Genomic DNA, 19,350 nt, shown 5'->3' on the forward strand with positions numbered 1-19,350 from the left:
AGCTTTACTGTAAAAAATTGGACAAGACTCCAACAGAAGTTACAGACAATCGTGTGAAAACAACGAAAAAGCGATTATTAGAAGTGAGGTCCCACAAGCATAACAGTACAGCCAGAAATGAGATGGTCCAACGTCTCTAACGCCGAACCACACATTCTGCACTGGTCGTTCTCCACCCGTTCTTTCATGATGAGCGTTTTATAAGCTCGGGTGGCGATCACGCCGTCCTGAATGGCACACACAAACCCCTCCGTCTCAGCAAAGAGCTCCCCAGCACACAGCCTTCTCTCCGACTAATGCAAATGTACCGTCGTAACCGACTGCATATGACAGAAAGTTTCTGCTTTAGTGTGTCCAGAATTTCAACTACGGGTGTTTCACTCGGGATGGCATAGTTCCGGTAAACCCTCTGCACTTTATTTCTCAGCCGTCTACTGGCATTGCTAGTGTTGTTCTGAATCCGTCTAGCAATGTCCTGCCTTAGTGATTCCTGCCGACGTTCCAGACGAATTTTATCCGTTCGGTCACTTAAACCAATAATACGAAAGCGAATCTTCTGACTATGCAATCTGATAGTCGCAACTGCACCATAATACACAAATGATTGTAGTTGCAGCAGCGACATATCAGCACACAGCCGAAATGCAATCTCATCATTGATTTGAGATAGAATTCCCGGAGTTGTTGGAGATGCATAGAATCTGGGAATACCTGGCCTATGCGAAGGATCCATTTCCAAGAATTCAATACACTGTTTTTGGAATTCGTCCCGGACCTCAGTGGAAACCTAAGCGGAAACCTCAGCTGGACGGTGGAGAAGAGTGCTTCGGCGAGTACTGAAACTGTTGCCTGCAGTGCAGTGGTGTTATTGATGCCGCCGCCTTTGCCCTCATCGACTCTCGGTCACCAGTTTCCGCGATGACTTCAAGTCGAGCACGCTTCTTGATGATGGCCGGGATTGTGTCGCTGCGAGTTATAAAACGGTACTGGTCTGCAACTCGCTGCAGTCACGTGCGCGAATTACGGGAAACGCTCGACGAATATCTGGTGTAACAAGGGGCGGTGAGATGTTGTACCGGCCCCCGCCGTTATTTCGTAGTAGGAGTGGATGATGAAGAGGTTCATTTCTTCAGTCCACTTCATCCGCTGCCTACGCGAACGTGCTGAAATAGTCGCTACAGATCGTGAGGAAACAGCTGCAGCAGGCGGAGCAATGCTCCCGGTCGTCGTGGCGCCTAGACGTCGAACCGCCCGACTATGATTTCGACGCCGTGCTGTCCATTACGCGAGCCCGGCCCAGTAACCAAGTCAGGAATTTTTAACTATGTGACTCGGAGCTGTCATTTAATCGTCGCTCCTCACAATTTCTTTTTTTTCTTCAGCCTTTGTCCCGTTCACAAGCGGGGTCGGCTCGTCGTGATCGGTTTCGCTATTTTATTTTATCAATCGCCTGATCTGGATCTAATCGCGAGGCTTTTAAATCCCCTTCTATTTCTTATTGTTGATTTCGGTGTTCAGACCAATATTGGCAAGTGAATTCTCGTTAGTGCGAATTACGTGACTATACCATCGAAAACGCCTCACTCGCAGTTTTTCCACGATCGGTGCAACACCATATCGATCGTGGATATCCTCATTTCAGATGTGATCAAAAGTGTTACCAACAACATCCAACATCTTCGTCTCCATTACCGCAAGATGCCGTTCATTGTCTTTTATAGTCGGCCAACACTCAGAACTATAGAGAGCGGCAGACGGACGACATGTCGGTGAATTTTAGATTTGAGACGTTCGCTGATACGTCGATCACAAAGAACATCAGTTGTTGAATGCCAAATAAAATGCGAGTTTTATAAAAACAAGAGTAGATATGTATATTTCAAATTCTATAAAATAATTACAAATTGAATTTTTAAACGAGGTCACAATTTGCCTGGTTCTTACTACAGTCACCATACGTTCCAAAAATGGTGCACGTTAGTAAAAAAACAATATTTTTAAATCGATATATTCTACATCCTACATTATTCTTAAATTAATATCAAATAACGAAACTAGGTAACTTTTTGTCCACCGACTCCATTCTGCTGTGTCCCATTCTGATTTGGATTCGGCTCCATTTGTACGACTCCGTTGTTCATTGTGAACAATTTTGTTCGCCGTCGGGTGTAATGCTGCCATAGCAAAATTGCTTGATCATCAATGAATTTACAGCACTGAGAGTTGACTATTTCACGGCGGAAGTGCTCGTACTGCAGAAGGTCCAGGAAGTACAGACACATAGGGTATCGAAGGTAGCGAGCATACTCTGGTTCCTTCCAGTAAAGCAAATATTTCAAATAATTTATAAAAGCCTGATCCTTGAAAAAGCCACGTTGTGCCAAAACTAAGGGATGGTTAAAGAAACATTAAAGTCAAATACTTTGAAATCATTGATATTGATACTTACAATTCAAATAGTTAGGATTCGCCAAACACTGAACAAACTCAAGCTCAACCTGAAGCCGTAGCTTCGCCTGGTCTTCAGACTCTACCGCCACTGGAAAGGGTGATCGAATGGCAAGTTAGCATGCATTTCAACTTTAAATTTTTCAATTTGCAGAATTTATTGAAAAGTGATGTCATGTACAGTTGTATAATGTATAGTGACAAATGCATTTATATGGAATGAATTTTAGTTACAATTTCGAATCAAATATGAGGCAAGCAATAATCCTAGACGTGCGGAATAAAAGACACCAAAATGCATTTGGCTAATACGTGAGGATATTATTTTTGCCCGAATTAAAGAAATATTTACAATATTATGACTGAATAAACGTCCAAATACGAAATAGCAAGAAGGAAAAATTAAAACATAGATTAAGTGGAAAACACATAAATTTTGAGAATTATTTTTTTACATTTTTTGAATTCCATAACGTACACAAGCATCAACCTCAAGAATCACCTGTTGGAGGGCCCCAAGAACCGAACAACATAAAACTCCTGAAAAAATCTCCGCACCAACATACGATTAAACATTATTTTAACGTTTTGGATAGACTGTTGTTTGAATCAAAGCAAATAAGCAGCTGTCAGGTCTCGAAAATGGGCGAGTCCCGTTGAATCTGCCACTGATAAAACTAATCGCATTACCTTGTTGGAAAAGTTTGTTGCTATTTGTCATCCAACTAAATCGGAGAAAAGCTAAACCATCTCCTTCCGGATACTAAGTCAATAAACCATCGAAACGAATGAAACCCCTTTAAATTTTCAAGAGACCCCTGCTGTATCCCAGCGTTGGGCAGTAGACAACTACCCTTGTGGGCCATTCCATTCGCAACTGTTTTATTGAGTAGAATTTTCAACTGAAGGTGAAAGTGTAGTTTGTGTTCACTTCCATCAAATTATACACATTTCCGTATCAGGGGACGTAGTAGGGTTATTTTCTGCAAAATCACGGGAGAATTTCGACCAAGTGGTAGCCAAAATTCCAGTAAACGGAAACTTTGTAATGGCAGGTAGACCTAGAGGCCACTAAGCAAATAGACCGCTAATATAGAATATTTTTTCCTCCTTCTTCAGGTTTTGTAACTCAGAGGAGATTGTGACATTTATATTCGATTCGATAATATCCCATTCGATATAATTAAGAATTTTTGGAGAATCATCAATAGTTTAAACAAGATCCGTGAAGACTTTCTGTCTAAACCGAATTCTCAACCTTCTGAAGGTCGGAACTCTTTCGAAATTATAGCTGGACAACTATACAAGATGGGCTACCATGAAGTAGTTGCCTCAACTCTGCCATTGTCAATTTGCACACAGTCCTGCCCGCAGACGGAAATTTATAGTGCTTGAATAATTCTCTCCCCGGCAAGATCAAGAGAGAAGTCTGAAGACTACCTACGAAGTGTCATATTTTCAGAATAGTAGCGTTTTCTATCTGAAAATTAATCAGCCATCACTTTCCAGGAAGAATTGCAACGGTCCGTTTAGGCTAGAGAAAGCAGTCTTGAGTAAAGCTAAACCATTTGCTGGGGCCACCTACAGAGTTCCTGTTGGAGCCTTCATCTTACACAAGGCATCCAAATTTGCAGAGACGAGCCTGTCCTATTTTAGTGTACGCGCAATCGGACTCAATCAAGTATCTAACTAATAAGATGCATTTACAACCAAGATGCACTGGCGAACCAATATGACTTCTAACTGTGGAAGCTGATCAAAATGAAACCCCACAATATTAACACTCTCAAGACTGTTCAAAAAATGGCTATGCTGGGGTCTTTCAGAAGGTTCAATTTCGCTTCGCAGCGTAGGAACGCCAAGTTCCTACTGGTGCCTTTAGCTTAGAGGCGGTAGCCGCGACGGTGCGGGGGCGCATGCACCTCCTGGATTTTGTCAGGAGTGTTTGCTAACACCTCTAAAAATTCGGCGCGGCACTCGGATCATGTGTGCAGTCGAGCTGTTATTTATTTTTTATTTTTTACACTTTAGCTTTGCGTGCGTTTCTGTAATTCTTTGCGATTTTCCTGCAGGGTATCATGCCAAAGGGTATGTGGGCAGCTTATTCATATCGGAAAAATTCCTACAAACTAACTTAGATTATCAGGATTCGATCTTCAGATATTACTATCTATATCCTTGCGTTATTTTTTGCAAATTTTGTCAGCCGTGTGCGTCTTAGTTTTAGGTATTTTCCCGTTTGAATTGGGATCATTTTTGGGATTGCTTGTATGCAGTGTGTGTTCTTTAAACAAACAAAACCTTATTAAAATCGGTTTATTGTCTGTCTGTCTATCACACACATTTTCGGAAACGATTATAGCGATTGACACCAAATTTGGTGGAAAGGTGGGAACTGTAAATGCTCAAGTATGCAGTAGGTAGGTCCTTATATAATATATGCATATGGAGTATCAAAAGTTTCGGCTAGTATTTCCGCCCATCACGAAGCCAGGAGAAACGGTGACACCAATCGAAGAGGTGAGTACCTTCTGGAATTTATTCTTAGCAATGAATGAAAAATATATAAAATAGGAAGCACTCCACCATTCGTCATCACCACTAGACAAAAAGTATTAGACAAAACTCCAGGAAAGGAGTGTGTCGGATGGGCCCTCTATATCTGATCACAGAATAATTAAATTCGACATTGAGGGCAACTCTGAAATAAAAAGAATAATAAGGAACTCCAGGAGAACGGATTGGGATTCCTATGCAACGCGCCTGAACAATAACATATCTCTCCTTTAAGGGGGCGGTGACATCAGGAGCGAATTGGAACTAGAAACAGTGGTGGAAAAACTCAACACAGTTGTCATTAACGCATATGAGGCCAGCTGTCCAGGGAATGTACCATTGTGGAACAAGAAAGTAGCCAGAATGAGAACAGAGATACGAAAACTTTTCAACCGGGAAAACAAACCGCGGACTGGCCGAGGTATTATACAAAAATGCACTGACTGCGTATAGCAACACGATCAGGGAAGCAAAACAAAATATCTTCAGGGGTGAAGGGATAGAACAAATCACAGAAGCAATTAGGCTTTACAAAGCTGTAGCCAAAGAGGGGGCAATATCTTCTGTCTATTTGAAACAGGAAGATGGGACATTTACCGAGAATGCGGAGGACAGCGAATACTTGCTTCTTAGAACTCATTTCCCGGGGTCCTACTCCCCCGGTGGCAGGCGACAACATTCTGCCTGACATTCCAACAGCGAATAAAAGGGGAAGAAAGGAGAACTGGAAACTAGCAAAAGCGGTGTGCTCAGAAGCTGGGGTTAGGTGAGCAGTGGGAACTTTTAAACCACTGAAATCACCCGGAGCAGATGGCATTTCCCTAGCACTAATCCAGAGAGGCCTAGGAATCATCTTAAAGTCTCTTCTGAGAGTGGTAAAGGGAAGCAGCCCTGGGATATATACCAAGGGCATGGAGACGGGCAAAAGTGATCTTTATTCCGAAAACGGATAAAAAGGATTCTTTTCACTCTAAATCTTTCAGACCACGTTCTAAAGCGTAATCCCCTACGTCATTGTCAACACGTTTGTCGAGCAGGACGATCAACTGAAACTATTCTGTATCAACTGACGGATGTACTACGGGATGCAATAGAAATAAAAGAAATAGCACTATGTGCGCTTTTGAAATCGAAGGAGCACAACAAATCGCACGCAGAAATACAAATATGAAGATATCCCATGTGATAGAATCTAAACTGGCCTAAGGGTTACTAGTGCCTGGCGGAGGAAGGTGGGACTGCGGATTAATCCAGCCAAAACCACCATAGTGGCATTCACTAATAGACGTAAGCTTGATCACCTGACAGCCACATGGTTACATGACATGGAGGTGAAACGAGAAACAGAGTTCAAAAATTTGGGAATTACGCTAGACCAACAATTACACTTGTCGGAAAGCCACGAGGGCTCTGATGACTTGTAGGTCCATAGCAGGAAACAAGTCGGGAAACCGGAAGCTAGATGCTTCAGGTATGAAAGGTTTTGTGTATTTCTTTTATAAAGAGATTTGAGTGTGCATTTGCCCCATTAGCATATAGCACGTAAAATATGCATATCATCATCATCAACGGCGCAACAACCGGTATCCGGTCTAGGCCTGCCTTAATAAGGAACTCCAGACATCCCGGTTTTGCGCCGAGGTCCACCAATTCGATATCCCTAAAAGCTGTCTGGCGTCCTGACCCACGCCATCGCTCCATCTTAGGCAGGGTCTGCCTCGTCTTCTTTTTCTACCATAGATATTGCCCTTATAGACTTTCCGGGTGGGATCATCCTCATCCATACGGATTAAGTGACCCGCCCACCGTAACCTATTGAGCCGGATTTTATCCACAACCGGACGGTCATGGTATCGCTCATAGATTTCGTCATTGTGTAGGCTACGGAATCGTCCATCCTCATGTAGGGGGCCAAAAATTCTTCGGAGGATTCTTCTCTCGAACGCGGCCAAGAGTTCGCAATTTTTCTTGCTAAGAACCCAAGTTTCCGAGGAATACATGAGGACTGGCAAGATCATAGTCTTGTACAGTAAGAGCTTTGACCCTATGGTGAGACGTTTCGAGCGGAACGGTCTTTGTAAGCTGAAATAGGCTCTGTTGGCTGACAACAACCGTGCGCGGATTTCATCATCGTAGTTGTTATCGGTTGTGATTTTCGACCCTAGATAGGAGAAATTGTCAACGGTCTCAAAATTGTATTCTCCTATCCTTATTCTTCTTCGTGTTTGTGTTTGACCAGTGCGGTTTGATGTTGTTGGTTGATTCGTCTTCGGTGCTGACGTTGCCACCATATATTTTGTCTCGCCTTCATTGATGTGCAGCCCAAGATCTCGCGCCGCCTGCTCGATCTGGATGAAGGCAGTTTGTACGTCTCGGGTGGTTCTTCCCATGATGTCGATATCGTCAGCATAGGCCAGTAGTTGGGTGGACTTGAAGAGTATCGTACCTCTTGCATTTACCTCGGCATCACGGATCACTTTCTCGAGGGCCAGGTTAAGGAGGACGCATGATAGCGCATCCCCTTGTCGTAGACCGTTGTTGATGTCGAATGGTCTTGAGAGTGATCCTGCTGCTTTTATCTGGCCTCGCACATTGGTCAGGGTCAGCCTAGTCAGTCTTATTAATTTCGTCGGATTCTCTCATGGCCGTGTATAGTTTTACCCTGGCTATGCTATCATAGGCGGCTTTAAAGTCGATGAACAGATGGTGCAACTGTTGTCCATATTCCAACAGTTTTTCCATCGCTTGCCGCAGAGAGAAAATCTGATCTGTTGCTGATTTATCTGGAGTGAAGCCTCTTTGGTATTGGCCAATGATGTTCTGAGCGTATGGGGCTATCCGGCCTAGCAAGATAGTGGAGAATATCTTATAGATGGTACTCAGCAACGTGATACCTCTATAATTGCTGCACTGTGTGATATCTCCCTTTTTATGCTGTCCCATACCTTGAGCACAAGTTGATGAACCACTTGGTGTAACTGTTCGCCTCCATATTTAACCAATTCGGCATATATTATGTGAAAATAGCCACTTTCAAGTAATATTGATATTCATAGTCTTGAATTTGCAGAGGAGCGACAGATTTGACCTAGTATAACTTTGTTAGCAATAATGCGATTTTCACCAAATTTGGCAGAATCATGCTCTATACTGCCTATATTGCTACTAAATTCTGTGATTCTAGGACGAACTTAAGGGGGGTTTTCCTGTCAATTACTGAAAATTATAGTAATGTACTGATTTTTTTCAGTTTTTTCGGTTGGGTAGTTTCTGAGAACGGGTTCGTTAAAAAAATGACCACTTTCAACCCCCCGCACTCCCCACCTTTTCAACAAAAGTCAAAACTAAGACTGGCTTTGAAAAGTACTAACCAAGACCTTTAATTTGATACCCCACATGACTATATTTGATGAAAAACAAAATTTACACCCCCCTTTTGCATGTATGGGGACCCCCCCTTAAATTCGTCGTAAAAGGATGTAACTCACTATATGCGTGAGCGTTCACAGTTCCCACCCTTCTACCAAATTTGGTGTCAATCGCTATAACCGTCTCCGAGAAAAATGCCTGTGACGGACAGATAGACAGACAGACGGTAAACCGATTTTAATAAGGTTTTGTGTTTACACAAAACCTTAAAAATGGGGTTGCAGCCCGAAGATACTACTTTGGATATATACTGCAATAGTGAGGCCAATGATCACCTATGGGGCGGTAATCTGGGCAGAAAGAACTGAACTCAGCACACAAGCCAGGGAGTTACACAAACTCCAAAGACTGGCTTGCGTGTATCAGTGTGGCAATGAGGACATGCCCAACGGCATCTGAGAAGGTCCTTCTGGGATTCACCCCTCTTCATCTGCACATCCAGATGCAGGCAAGGAGAGCAATGTTCAGGATGGCCGGGAGTATCAATGAGGCAGCAAGCTGTCTAAACCGAAGGAAGATTGATATTCTTTCTAGGCGGTATCTCGAATTACTGATACCAAGGGATAACATGACAACGAGGTTTCACTTTGACAGGAAGTTTGAAACACGTTGGAGTAACAAACCAAACTGGGAGAACGTGGCTGTGATATACGGCTTAAACCACCACCTCATTACTTGGTACACTGACGGATCACCCACAGCAGAGGGAGCAGGTGCCGGTGTCATTGATCCAAGAAAAATGTACTTGGGGTCAATGGGTAGGTACACTAGCATATTCCAGGCGGAAATATGTGTCATAGACAGATACGCCTCCTGTAATCTCCAAACGAACTACAGGGGGCAGAACATTGCTATTCTCACCGACAGCCAAGCAACCATCAAGGCACTTAGGTACAACCAGGTGAACTCTGAACTGGTATGGGAATGACTTGATCTGGATATTCTGGGTTCCAGGCCATGTTGGGTTGGAAGGCAATGAGGCAGCGGATGAACTAACCAAGAAGGGAGCAGAGACGTCTTTACACGGGCCAGAACCCTTCTGTGGAATCGAAAACGGGTTCATAACTATGACATTAAAAAATGAAGAGAGAACGGTTGAGGGAGTCATGATGATCATGGGATCATGATTCTTATCCACCCTGAAATCTAGGGATGTTTTAGTATGTTTTAAGTTGAAAGTTGAATTCCTCAGCAAATGCTTGTGACGCAAGGAACAATTTGGAGCCAATAACGCACCCCTTTCTCAGAACTCTAGCTGCAGATACTTGCCTTTCGTCAATTCAAAAATCAAATAACTAGAAATGTAACTAAAAAATAAATAAAAAGAGAATGAAAAATGTGTGCATGTCTACTTACTCTTACCTTTCCCGTACATTCTAGACATAATGAATGGAAAGGGGATGCGCTGTTTACGCTTGATTTGTGAATTTGCTATTTACAAAAGGATTCTCTTTACGAGTCTTTATTGGTGTGTTAATAAATCATAAGGTCAATCACAATTGAAGGCTCTAGTGGCCTGTGGAGGACCGCAGACGCTCGTGTCCCGGCCGGCGTTTGTTACAGTCCTAAAAGTGCTTTCGGAAGCAAACTATGATGCACTAGAGTAAAAGTGAGTTTCGCAAATGTGTCTATTGAACAAAACAACTAGGAAGTACAGAACACTCAACGAAACAAATGAACAAACAACAAAGTTATTAATTTAGAAAAAGATGATTTTGATGGTGTTTAGATGCTGATGAGAAAAGAAAATTTTGTGCCCAAATACCAAACAATGAAATTTTGCGTTTTACAACTTCTTTTTACTGCTGTTTTCTACTCACAACCGTAGGTGTTCATCACACACAACACTTAGAGGAAAGGTTTTTACTTTAATTCGTTTAGTCTGGATTTTATTAGATTCACCGCACCAGCTGAAATCTCTGACAAAACTGCGAGCTGACACTAGCACTTTATCGCAAATATCTCGAATTGACATTTCAGATGAGTTTATTATTGCGTCTTCTTCTTGGCGATTCGAGCCATACTCGAATGCGATGTTTGCTATGTTTCAGATGCCTAAGCAAATTAGTTTAGTTAATTAAAAATTTAAAAATTTACAAACGAATTTAGAGGGAATCGAGGTGTCATAAACTACCGGGCTGTCATGATTTCCATTCACCAAGGGCTCCAAATACTATTAAATACTTAACTTGTAATCGGGAAAGGCAACCCTGCAACTAGTCGACCCTTTTCATATACAACCGCAACGCTGTAAACAATCATAACCTCGCAGGGAAGTTCAGTTCGGGGGTTTTATGTTCTCTCGTTATTCGAAGTTTATACAAAGCTTAAATCATTGTCAACTTACAATTGGTAGGACAATGTCGAGCGGACTTTCTCAGAAACTGAAACGAGCAGCAAGTAAACCTGCCGGTAAGAAATCTGCAGAGGTAAGACATACAAATCTTCCCAGTTGCCCTTTAAATTTTTGCAAAGTCGACCTTAAGGGATCATCCTGTGTGTTGGAGCTGCGGACTCGAATTTTTTTTGGCATCAATTGTATCTAGATATAATGTAGAATATGTGGCAAAGTGATGTTCTGATATTTGGAGTCGTTTGGAAATTATAAATTATATAAAACGTAATAAGTAACAGATTTATGTCAATGGCTGTAATAAAGCGCGTATTTATCGGTTCGAATGACTTCGCTAAAAGGACAAGAATTGAAGCCAAACAGATTAATCACATTCTACTTTTTAAATGCGTTTTTCTCGAAATTGCATATCGAAAATCTGCTGCCACCATAGCCCAAAATCTAACCAACGAAATTCTTTGAAATTTTCGCGACTTCTTTTTCTTCAGCCTTTGTCCCGTTTACAGGTGGGGTCGGCTCGTCTTGATCGGTTTCGCCACTTACATCTACCGAATGCCTGATCTGGGTGCAATCTCCAGGCTTTTAAATCTCCATCCAGCCTATCAAGCCACCGTTGTTTTGGCCTGTCTTTTGGTCGTTTACCATCGACTTCGATGTTCAGACCAATCTTGGCAAGTGAATTTTCATTAGCACGAATTGCTTGACCATACCATCGAAGACGCCTCTCGCAATTTTTCCCCGATCGGTGCAACCCCATAACGATCGCGAATATTCTCCGGTTGTGATCAAAACTTGTCACGTCACTAGTCAAATGCAACATCTTTGTCTCCATTAGCGCAATACGCCGTTCATTGCCTTTTACAGTTGGCCAACACTAAGAACCATAGAGGGCGACAGGGCGGACGACACTGCAGTCAATTTTAGATTTAAGACATCACAAAGAAAACCAGTTGTGGAACGCCAGTTCATCCAAGTTGCGTTAATTGCGTGAAGCAATTTCATAATGCAGTTCTCCATTGACTGATAGCGTTGACCCGAGGTATTTAAATCGCTCAGTTCTGGGCAGGTCACTACCGCTAACAGATCTGACCGATTTAAATATCTCGAGTCAATACTATCATGGAGAACTGCGTTATGCTCCTCACATAGGGAAACACAAAACCATTTATATCTCAAGCGTTAAGCTTCCGGTTTCCCGACTAGTTTTAGATTTAAGATTTGATTTTTGATTTGATATTTTCTATGTAATAGAAAGGAAAAAAAATTGAATAATCCAATACAAAAAATTTATTTCACAGTCTGAAAATGCTGATCCGAGCCACTTAAATTGCCGGTAATAGTGCAGGGTTTCATTGGGGATGATCAGATTCAATTGCACATCGTGCAGTATGAGACGATGATCCACTTCTAGACGAATTGCTCGGTATAAGCTTTGTTGTGAGATGCTAGGAAAATGCTTTCTGTAGGACACTCTACGCTAGATGTTCGACTTGGCACTGTCCATCACAAGAACGAGATGGAGTAGAGGGTTTTTTCTCTTCCGATGAGGGTAGAGTGGTTAAGCCAATGGGATTGCCTGGCACCAGAAATTGGTGAACTTGATAACATGCGTTTAAACGCTTTCTCCAGATCCCACAAGGCAGTGTAAGCAGACATGCGCAACTTCATCAGTGATTTGACACTCTTGAAAAATTCGATTGGTTCTCGGTAACTTAAATGCCAATTTCCCCAATGCAGTTACCAAGAATGTATGAAGTAACAACAGCTGGTAAATTGAACATTCTGCTTGACTGCCTTTTGTTTTTCCATACTGGAAGAGTTTTATTGTTCTGCTAATCAGATGGTGTTCTACCCTCAATAACGCGATTAAGGGGGTCATCCCGTGTGTCGGGTTGGAGAAATCGATTTTTTTTTTTTGCATGAATTGTATCTATATATAGTGGAGAATATGTGGGCAAAGGGATTTTTCGATATTCCGAGTCGTTCAGAAATTACAGTGTTAAAGAGGTAAGGAGTCTGCAGCCGCGGCTAGAGTACTCGATGAGAAAGAGCATCGAATCTTTTTTTACCTGTTAGGTTTTTACCTGAGCCTTATAAATTTGAAAACAGGTATAAATATAAAAAGATGGAAAACCAGTCAATTGTCTAAACTTATTTGCTGTGTGGAATAAAAAGGATAATCCAGTCTAGAGTGAGCACTGAAAGGCTTTCAGGCTATACTCAATTATATTTTGTTGTAAGTATTGTGCTGTTTGTGTGTTCAGTGATTTTTTTAAATGGATCGTACGAAGGGAGATCGCTTTAACGTTCAACGTCATGCTCGCACTAAAAAACGAGTATTTCATGGGAATCGATACTTATCAGAGAAGAAAAATGACTTCGCATCAACATCAGCAAATAAACTTTTAGCAAGCATGAACATGGATGTTCCAATTGCGACAAGTTTTGTATATTGGATTTTGCTGGAGTTTTCTCCGGTATTTCTGCAAATTTTTGCAAATAATAAAATATACGTAGTAGTAAAGAAGGCGTGTGTAGGACATGTCCAGAAAAGAATGGGAACGCGGCTTAGAAATGCAAAGAAGAATCACAAAGGCATTGGTGGAAAAAGGGCTGGAAAACTTGCTGAAAAGGTTATTAACGACCTCACTACATTTGTTTGGTTAGCTATTTGTCGACACGCAAATTCGATAGAAGGAATGAAGCAAGAAATTTGGGCTACTTTCTTTCATAAATGTTCTACAGACGAAAATCCTCAGCATCAAAATTGTCCAGCAGGCGAGGACAGTTGGTGCAAATGGCGCAAAGCGGAAGCTAAAGGAGAACTGGATAGTTTCCACCACGAGAAGGCACCTTTGACTGAAGAAGTTCAAACAGTCATCGGACCAATCTACGAAGATTTGTCACGAGATGATTTCTTGAAAGAATTTGGCGATCCGAACGACGATCGACTGACCTCGCTAAAAGAGCCACAATTGACACCAGAGAGCAACAATCGGCCTTACAAGACTTTTTTGAAGAAACGGAGGGTGCTCTCTATAGACCAGGTATAGCAAATTAATGGTGAGCTAAAATTTTACTGTTGATAATCACATTTAAATTTTCAAATGCGTTTTTCTCGAAACTGCATCTTGAAAATCGGCTGCCACCATAGCTCAAAATCTATCCAACCAAATTCTTTGAAATTTTCACGGCTTCTTTAGTACATATTTCTACGGTCCGCAAACTAGGATAATTGCAATCGGACGGGTAGTTTTTTTTTTATTCATAAAAAAAGGCCGTAAAAAAACACCAAAATCCGAAAAATTAAGTTTAAAAGCCCACCAAAAATTTACCTTTTAATATTTTCTAATTATCCTAGTTTGCGGACCGTGGAATATTGTCCACATTAAAATGCCGTTTAGCTTTTTCCCTCAGATGAACACAGCGCCCTCCAGCGTGGCAGCAGAAAAACACCTTTTTTTGGAGATGGGTGCATAAATTAACACCTATTCCGAAAATTACCTACGAAATCAAGCTGAAAAATTTATCACATATACTAGAGATATCAATAAACATATGGTGAAAAAATCACGTTTCTATCTTTATCCAGTCCTTCAAAATAATTTTTCAAAAAAAGGCAAAAAAAACGGCCTTCACACGGGATGACCCCCTTAAAGAGCTCACTGGGCCAGAGGGTTGAGTTCCAGCTCTTCGCTTTTCGTCCTGTTACCTTTAGCCATTGTCATTCGTTTGATTACCGCTTCCAATTCTTCAGTTGAAATATGCTTAAAGTTTCCCCGTCATTTATTAGTCGCATCTTGTCGGTTTGCCGTCCCAAAGGGCCTTTAATTTATTGTAATGATATTTTTCTGGTTCGCATTCCCGAAAATTTACTAATAGGTGCATTCCATTAGTATGAAGGCCTCAAAATAAATAGAAATCGTCTCTGTTTTCTTCAGTAGTTCCAGTGTAAACAGGAATCAACAGATGCGCTCAACGACCTTTTCGACAGCTGTACCGACCTATCGAAAGAAACTCTATTTGACTCTGTATTGATGTTGTATGACAACCATAATCCAATTACGAAAATCTACTCTGGTTAATTGCAATGAGTCCAGTATAAGTTGCATAGTTGCATCGAAATGATTCCAGAAAGATGACAAAAATTTGTAATAATAAAAAAATTGTTTTTTTCATTTTTGCACATACCGATATTTCGGGAACCACTTGTTCCCTTCGTTAGTGGCACTGAATTCCCGAAATACCGGTTTTGCAAAAGTAAAAATATCAACAATAGCGAATAAGCAAAAACTAGTTTTTTATTATTTCAAATAATTAATCGCTGGAAACACCACTAAGATATGATAAAAAGCTTTTTAAAAAAAAATTGTGTTCACCCTAATAGAAAATTCATGTAGAGAAATGTTAGAACATTATCTAGTACATACAGTGCCCGACAAAAAATGTTCGCACTGGGAATGTGAAAGAAAATCCTAGTTCAAAAGGGGTTTTCGGGTTTACCATGAAGCTGGAGAAGAAAGTTGTACTCCATGTGATTGCATGTGAAGTTCTTATTATTTACACCAGCAGAAGTTCTATTCAAAGAATATGGTGGAAAGGAAAGTTGAAGTTTTGATGGAAAAGGTACATTCGTCGAAGATTTGTGTGTTAAGAGTAGAGTACAAAAAAAAACGTCGTCGTGCGGTCATCGATTGGTATAAATTTTCAATAAAATCGTCCAGAATTTCATTAAGGGGGTCGTCCCGTGTGAAGGCCTTTTTTCGCTTTTTTTTAGATATTTTTTGTGAAGAACTGGATAAAGGTACAAATGCGAATTGTTCAATATAAAGTATATTTATTAATATCTTGAGCATGCGTAGTAATTTTTCCAGCCCGATAGCGTAGCTCATTATTGAAATATAGATCAATTTATACACCCATCTCCAAAAAATGTGTTTTTCTGTTGTCACGCTAGAGGGCGCTGCGATCATCTTAAAGAAAAAATGTAAATGGCATTCTAACGTGCGAACTTAACTACAGTCCGGAAACTAGGATTATTAAAAAATATTTAATATTTATATATATAAATTTTATATATATAAATTTTTGGTGCCTTGTTAAACTTTTTTTATGAATTTTGGTGTTTTTTCAAGGCTTCTTTAATGAATAAAAAAAATTACTGAATGAATCGCAATTATCCTAGTTTGCGGACCGTAGAAATATGTTCTGAATAAAGCTTAAAAATTTCAAAGAATTTCGTTGGATAGATTTTGGGCTATTGAGGCAGCAGATTTTCAACATGCGGTTTCGAGAAAAACGCATTTAAAAAGTAGAATGCAATTCTTAACAATAAAATCTTAACTGACTGATCTTAATCTACTATATCTGGCTCATAAACCTTAGGTTTCTTGAAGAAACATAAGTAAAGCTTTGACTTCAATTGTTATGATTTTAGCGAAGTCACTCGGAAGTAATTCGGACCGATAATACGCGCTTTATTACGGCGATCGACATAAACCTGACATGTGACATTTTACCTGTTTAACACTGTAATTTCCGAACGTCTCTGAATATCAAAAAATGCCCATATATTCTACACTATATCTACATACAATTGGTGCCAAAAAATCGATTCCTCGGATCCGACACACGGGATGACCCCCTTAAGCCATATCTTCTCTAAATTTTTTTCTATATTTGCTTTGTTGCTTATCGATGTTTGTTGCAGTCAGATCAGGGTTCAAATCTGGACTGTTTCCTTTTGCAATCCTTTTATAACACCAATATTTAACTTTAAATCCCAAAACAGACATCATTAGGCGAAACTAAATGTTGTCTAGATGCTAATTGGAAGGTGGAATCATAGAACTGTTGAGTGCGAACAATTTTTTTGTCGGGCACTGTATATTAAAAATATGAAATTCTACTTCATGTAAATATTTTGCTGTAAATTTCCATTCAAATATTTTATAAATTTTGAACATATTCGCTTACCAAATTGAAATACTTTCAGGGAAATGATGACCCATCTAAATCGCCTTATTTTTCTCCACGTAAAACGAGAAATAAAATCAAAATTGAATATGAGAAACCTTCAACAGTTCCTCCCAAGAAGAAGTCTTTAACAGACAAAATACCTGCAGAGACGAAACAGGAAATATCTCCTAAGAATAGTACAAAACGTTCGAGCACAAGTCAGGAAGAGCATTCCGACAAAGCGGATATAAAAAATTCAAAATGGGAACCAGCAAACTGGCAAGAAATCATCGCGAATCTGAAAATTATGCGTAAGAGTATTCCAGCGCCTGTTGACACAATGGGATGCCATAAATGCTCAGATGAAAGTGCTGATGAAAAGGTACAGAATAATTCTTGTTCTTCGTCATTTGACCAGCATGTTATCAAATTCTATTGCTCTTTTCAGACCCAGCGTTTCCATAAGTTAATTGCACTTATGCTATCAAGCCAAACAAAAGACCAGGTATCTTCTTTGCAAACACAAAAATGCTTTTGACTATGAATATTTTGACTTTATAATATTGTCTACAATCCAGGTTACTTTTGATGCCATGAATCGCTTGAAGTCCCGAGGATTGACACCGCAAAATGTGATTACATGGAAAGCTTCAGAGCTGGAAGACATTCTAAAGCCAGTCTCGTTTTACAAAGTATGTAATCCCAATAACGATTTTCCAATTGTAAAAAAGTGGCTAGGTACCTTTCTTAACTATACCTCTTTATTATGGGGATGAATTTCTCGTCTTAGAATAAAGCTAGGTTCATCCAAAAAACTGCCCAGATATTAATCGATCAGTATGATGGCGACATTCCGAATACCCCAGAATATTTAATGAAATTGCCAGGAGTTGGTCCCAAAATGGCTCATATATGCATGAATACTGCTTGGAACGTTATTTCAGGAATAGGTGAGATTTCATTTCAAAAGTTATAAATCGAAAATGTCGAAGTTTGTTTCAAATTTTCCTAGGCGTCGATGTCCATGTTCATCGCATCTGTAACCGTTTGAAATGGGTACGTAAACCAACCAAACAACCTGAGGATACCAGAGTTAACTTAGAAAGTTGGCTTCCATCAGAGCATTGGAGTGAAGTAAATGCTCTTTTGGTTGGATTCGGTCAAACAATCTGCGCACCAATCAATCCCAAGTGTGAGATTTGTTTGAATAATCAGATATGTCCGTCGGCTACACTTTCTAAAAGTAAAAGGTCTGCGAAATAAAATCAACAAATTACTAACTTCATTGGACGACGGCCACTTACCTGGATAATTCAGTTTAGGATCTGAGTGTATTGTTTCTGATGAATGAATTTATAATATAATAGTAAGTAAAATTTGGAATTTATCTTGAAAACGTCTCTTTAAATAGAACTATTACCTGCAAACAGCAAAATTCAAATAAAAAATGTTTCCAAATAACGATATTTTTAGTATATAATAAACTTATGTCAACTGTTGTCTATTCTCGGTGGTTTATCCTACATTTACACTTAATATGAGGATCAGACAACAAATCATTGCAGTGTTCAATTGCTGTGACTCCTATCAGGTCCTTTTACATCAACCAAGTTTACAGGATATCATTCGACTTTGAAAAAAATTATCCTTCTACTGAATTGTTTTATACAATGTTGTTCTAAAGTTGAGAACTCGTCAAGCATGCTGAGAGACTATTGCATACCAAAACCAGCATTGTGATTTTCTTATTTGAATCAATTAGTTCAATAATACCTTAGACCTGCATCTTCTTCTTTCTCCTTCTTTTTCTTCAGCCTTTGTCCCGTTCACAAGCAGGGTCGGCTCGTCGTGAACGGTTTCGCCATTTGTCTCTATCGAATGCCTGATCTGGGTGCAAACTCGAGGCTTTTAAATTCCCATCCAGCGTATCAAGCACAGTTGTTTCGGCCGGCCTTTTGGTTGTTTACCATCGACTTCGATGTTCACACCTATATTGGCCCCATACCATCGAAGACGCCTTTCTCGCAATTTTTCCACGATCGGTGCAACCCCATAACGATCGCGAATATCCTCATTTCGGATGTGATCAAAACGTGTGACGCCACTAGTCCGACGTAACACCTTCGCCTCTATTACCGCAAGACGCCGTTCATTGTCTTTTATAGTCGGCCAGCGCTCAGGACCATAGAAAGCGACATTGCGGTAAATTTTAGATTTGAGACGTTTGCTGATACGTCGATCACAAAGAACACCAGTTGTGGAACGCCACTTCATCCAGGTTGCGTTAATGCGTGAAGCAATTTCATAACACAGTTCCCCATAGTCTGATAGCGTTGACCTGAGGTATTTAAATCGCTCAGTTCTGAGCAGATCACTGCCGCTGACTGTGATTGTGCCTGTTTCATGGGGATCGGTCGTCAAAAATTCAGTTTGGTTTAGATTCAATCTGAGACCGTGTTGCATAAGGCGATCATTCCATTTTTGAACACAAAATCGAATTGCAACTGGAATCGCGTTCCCGTTCCAAATCGTACTCACGCGAGAATCGATCGAATCGACGAGGAAAATCGAACGATTATCGTGACTATCGGATACCAGGCGACTCA

The 19,350-nt window shown here is 40.4% G+C and overlaps 2 protein-coding genes across 6 annotated transcripts; one reads left to right on the top strand and one right to left on the bottom strand.

Annotated features, from left to right (window-relative positions):
• Positions 1-1,848: 1,848 nt before the first annotated feature.
• On the bottom strand, positions 1,849-10,440 carry LOC119660275 (mediator of RNA polymerase II transcription subunit 31). 4 transcript variants are annotated; one of them, XM_038068745.1, is made up of 3 exons: positions 10,301-10,440; positions 2,450-2,539; positions 1,849-2,386 (listed from the first exon to the last, which is right to left on the bottom strand). In XM_038068745.1, coding segments are annotated over exons 1-3 (423 nt in total). In that variant the 5' UTR covers positions 10,302-10,440; the 3' UTR covers positions 1,849-2,054. The 4 variants fall into 4 exon arrangements, with proteins under 4 accessions (XP_037924673.1, XP_037924672.1, XP_037924671.1 ...); XM_038068744.1 differs by having other exon boundaries at positions 10,254-10,419; XM_038068743.1 differs by lacking the exon at positions 10,301-10,440 and adding an exon at positions 9,796-10,240.
• A 260-nt stretch (positions 10,441-10,700) lies between these two features.
• Positions 10,701-18,205, top strand: LOC119659440 (endonuclease III-like protein 1). 2 transcript variants are annotated; one of them, XM_038067523.1, is made up of 6 exons: positions 10,701-10,862; positions 16,782-17,126; positions 17,193-17,249; positions 17,323-17,436; positions 17,535-17,694; positions 17,757-18,205. In XM_038067523.1, exons 1-6 carry the CDS (start codon positions 10,728-10,730, stop codon positions 18,005-18,007), a joined length of 1,062 nt encoding a protein of 353 aa, XP_037923451.1. In that variant the 5' UTR covers positions 10,701-10,727; the 3' UTR covers positions 18,008-18,205. The 2 variants fall into 2 exon arrangements, with proteins under 2 accessions (XP_037923451.1, XP_037923452.1); XM_038067524.1 differs by having other exon boundaries at positions 10,701-10,845; positions 16,870-17,126.
• The last annotated feature ends 1,145 nt before the right edge of the window (positions 18,206-19,350 follow it).

This window comes from Hermetia illucens, chromosome 6, assembly GCF_905115235.1.
Source record: "Hermetia illucens chromosome 6, iHerIll2.2.curated.20191125, whole genome shotgun sequence".
Classification (NCBI taxonomy): Eukaryota; Metazoa; Arthropoda; class Insecta; order Diptera; family Stratiomyidae; genus Hermetia; species Hermetia illucens.